General features: G+C 28.7%; 1 protein-coding gene across 1 annotated transcript; it reads right to left on the bottom strand.

The window, feature by feature from the left end:
* Nucleotides 1-1406: 1406 nt before the first annotated feature.
* LOC120083904 (transcription factor RAX2-like) lies at nucleotides 1407-3269 on the bottom strand. Its single transcript, XM_039039813.1, has 3 exons — nucleotides 3134-3269; nucleotides 2535-2664; nucleotides 1407-2109 (listed from the first exon to the last, which is right to left on the bottom strand). Exons 1-3 carry the CDS (start codon nucleotides 3267-3269, stop codon nucleotides 1407-1409), a joined length of 969 nt encoding a protein of 322 aa, XP_038895741.1.
* Nucleotides 3270-4133: the final 864 nt, after the last annotated feature.

Raw genomic sequence — 4133 nt, 5'->3', positions numbered from 1 at the left:
AAAAAAAAAAAAATCATTTTGCCATTTTTTAAGTCCAACCTAGGGTAGCAAAAAAAAAAAAAAAAACACAAACCCTAATTGTGGAGCTTAATATTATTCCAGGCCAGGCTCTGCAGGTAGAAGTAGTAGAGGGAAGAGGCACATGAATTCAAAAGGTCAAAACCATCCCATCATTTCTTCAAAGTGTAGTGATTTTTGCAGGGCTTGAAATGTCTTTTCAATAGCTCCATAGCTCTACTACTCACCCCTATAACAACAGCATGGCCTTCACATAAATGTAAACCTCTCTCTCTTTCTCTATTTTTTTTTCTTTAAAAAAACATGAAATCTTATCCAAGTAAATTTATATCCATCTCGATATTTCTATCGGTATATCCTATTTTTCATGAGTTTAATATTGACATGAAATGTAAAATGATATTTCTATTGTATCGTAAAAAAATTCGTGAAATATAAAAAAAATAAGCAACAAAATGTTAAATATAATATAAATAATAGACATATCCATATTTGTATCGATATTTCCTCGTTTCCATTGATATTGACATGAATGTGAAATGATATTTCTATTATATCGTAAAAAATCTGTGAAATATAAAAAATAAACAACAAAATGTCATTAATGTAAACATAATTTATATTATAGACATCGTTAACTTGTTTAAATTTGATAAATCTATTTTTTTTATAATTTTTTAGAAATATCCATTAAAATCGATATTTCAATCGAAATTTTTGTAGAATTAAAATTTTTGGTTGACATCAACCTTTTAAATCTTGTTTGATATTACTAAAAAAAAAATAATAAAAAATTACTTTACTTTAAAAATGTAAATTTCCCTCATTGTTTTTGTTTTTATATACTTTATGAAACATATTTTTAACTTCCATATATGCCTGTTTTTTTTATTGCCCTGGTTTTAGGGATTTGACTCTTGCTCTTCATTTCTCCAACTTCACTTTGGCTTCTAGTTCAAAACATATACACCAACTTTCACATAAAGCCAAAAATTAAAATAAAAAAATAGAAAAAATAATCTTGTCAACATTAACTTTATTTATATTGGATTATTTTTAATTTTAGAATGATTATAAATATCAAATTTTGGCTTTATAAGATATGCTAATTAAATGAATTTCAAATCACAATGATATTTTCTTTCCTTTCAGCCATTGGACCATCATTCCTTTATGCTAAGACCTTCTAGTTTTCACAAAAAGACATATACTAGCCTTGAATTTTGGAGCAACTACAGTAAAAAAAAAAAAAAAAAAGTTTGTACCAACAATTTCACATCATTAATTACCTTCATTAACATAGTGCACACAATCAAAAGAAAATTTTACCCAAGTGCTGTCAAAACACGAGAGAAATTAATCCTCCCCCCTTTTACCCCCCTTTCTCATCAGTTAAAGTACATGAATTTTTCTAGTAATGTCTTGTTTTCATCCTCCATGAAAGCAGCTGGTTGATGATTATTCATAACATTATCAGAATAATAATAATAATAATAATTAGGGTTATTATTATTATTATTATTATTATTATTCTGAAACCCCATTATTCCTGAAGAGTTGATTTGAGTGTAGCTTCCATCAGAAGTACTTGAACTGCAACTGGCTTCACTTCCAAACCCTAATAAGCAGCTTTCTTTCATTTGTACTAATGGATAATTATGATTATACATCAAAGAATTACCACTCAATAAGTTGTTGTTGTTGGTTTCTTGTGTTTGGACAAGACAAGGGCTAATAATATTGTTGTTGTTGTTGTTTGTAATTTGGAAGTTTGACCAATTTGATGGGATATTTGATGAAATGAGATTTTCAAAGCTTTTCATTGTTATTGTTGAAGGAGGGGAGAGGTTGTTGTTGTAATAATTGATATCATTCAAGTTATCTGTGTAGTTCAGGGATGAGAGTGGTTGAGATGAAAATGATGAAAATATTTGTTCATGATTACGAGAATAAGATGGTGTGGTGGTGATGGTGGTGGTCATTTGGGCTTTCTTCTCCATTCCTATAAGCTTCCTCTTTAGCTTGCTATTCCAATGGTTCTTTATATCGTTGTCTGTTCTTCCTGGTAATTGTGTCGCAATTATCGACCACCTACAAATTCTCGAGCTAGATCCATAAGAAGAAGAAAGAGAAAACAAAACCCTAAAAAAGTTTCGTTAAAGCTTACTCAATCGTTCACAACAAGTTCGATCACATACATATTATGAATACGAACTCAAGAGGAAATGACGTAAATAAATGTTTGTATCTAAGTTTTTACTCTTATATCATGTTAAATACGGTTAATTTTACGCAATATTTAAGTAAACTTCGGGTAAATTTAATTGTTTATACATTTTTTTTTTAGAAATTACATATTCTTAACATAAGGATAATGAAGAAATGCATGCAAAGAAGCATAAATTAAATAAATAAATAAATAAAAGGAATAAGAATGGAGTTGGTTCTAAAAGGGGTTAAAAGGCCATGTAAGTTGACTAATAAAATATTAATTAAGATTATATAAATGAAAGTACCTGCTTCCAATTGTGGAAAAGAGAGTATAAATTATTCTATCTTCCTCATCAGTGAATCCTCCATGTTTAATGTTAGGCCTCAAATAGTTAAGCCATCTCAACCTGCAACTCTTCCCACATCTCTTCAAACCTTCCAAAAATATCCACACCAAATGAGGAAAAAAAAAACACCCATTTTACAAAGAGAATTTTTTTTTAAAAAAAAAAAAAAAAAAAAAAATCAAAACCTACCTTAGAGAAAGAACCATTCAAGCCAAAGTGAACATAACTCAACTAACTTATATATGAATATATTAGCGACCACGAGATCTATATTACAAATCACTGTATCCTTATTGAACTAAAAAAAACAACAATGAAGAAGAAAGAACAATTCAAAACCCTAAAAACCCATTTGAAAAAAAAAAAACCCTAAAAACGACTGACATAAGAATGTATTAGCGACGACCACGAGGTCTATAGTTCGAATCCTCCTATCACTATTGTACTAAAAAAAACAGCGACTATTGCGATGGGAAAGAACAATTCAAAACCCTAAAAAACCCATTTGAGGGAAGGAAAAAAAACCCAAAAATGGGCAAAAAATTGAGTAATTTTACCAGCTTTTTGAGGGAGAGAGATCCAATTCCCACCAGTGCCATTCTTTTCAATATAATCTTTGAGCTTAGCATCTTCTTCAGGAGACCAAGGACCTTTCTTCACATTACTCTTATCACAACAAGGAGACCTTCCCATTCTTTTTTCTTTTTTTTTTTTCCTTCTCTAGTAGTAATTTTTTTTTCCAAAGAAAACAATAATAAATGAGGGGAATGGGGAAAGTGAGTTATTATTATATAAGAGCATTAAGTTTTATTTCTTTTTGGAGGGGTTGGTATTATTTATAAAGAACTCAAAAGTGAAACAGTAAGTCAAAATGATAGACAAAATGTTGAAAACAGTTTTCTAACTCCTATGGGAAACAAGCTACTCTATAGTCTCTTCACAACTTTTTATCCTTTCTTTATTTTAAAATATATTAGTGTAGATATATATATATATATATATATATATATATATTAATTTGGCAGCCTTAAGTACAGCAAACCCTTACTTTCTCCATTCAGTCTTTTTTTTTTTTTTTCTTTCTCATTTTCAAAAGCATCCAAAGTCTTTCTTCTAAGCATTTAAAAAAATAAGAAGGGAAAGGAAAAGGATAGACATGTAAACAAATGTATAAGCAATGTAAACAGAATTTGACTACCATAACACTGCTACAAAAACTATATTAATTTATGTTTTTTCACAGTCAAGTATCGGTGGTACTTGACATTTTTAAAAACGTCAAGTAATCCAATATCAAGAATAAGAGAAATTTTTTTACCATCTAAAAGTGTCAAGTTATAATTCTCTTGATACGTTATAACTGTCAAGTATATGAGATCTTTTGACTTATTTTAAGTGTTAAGTATCTAAATTCTTGACATTTATTATAAATCAAGTTTTTCGTTACTTGATAGTTTTTACTTGTCAAATGTAATTTCTTTTCGACATCCAAAACTGGCAACTTAAGGAATACTTGACCGTTTTGCTTGTTAAGCTTATTTTTTTTTTAAAAAAAAT

This window comes from Benincasa hispida, chromosome 8 (assembly GCF_009727055.1).
Source record: "Benincasa hispida cultivar B227 chromosome 8, ASM972705v1, whole genome shotgun sequence".
NCBI classification, from domain to species: Eukaryota; Viridiplantae; Streptophyta; class Magnoliopsida; order Cucurbitales; family Cucurbitaceae; genus Benincasa; species Benincasa hispida.
This window is presented reverse-complemented; position numbering and strand designations above follow the sequence as displayed.

Bases quoted from the DNA above. Each gene is read 5' to 3' on its own strand.
- LOC120083904 (XM_039039813.1), bottom strand. From the start codon at position 3,269: ATGGGAAGGTCTCCTTGTTGTGATAAGAGTAATGTGAAGAAAGGTCCT. The intron at 2,665-3,133 runs GTAAAATTACTC...TATTTTTGGAAG, and splicing joins CTCTCTCCCTCAAAAAGCTG to GTTTGAAGAGATGTGGGAAG. The intron at 2,110-2,534 runs GTACTTTCATTT...GAGAATTTGTAG, and splicing joins TTTTCCACAATTGGAAGCAG to GTGGTCGATAATTGCGACAC.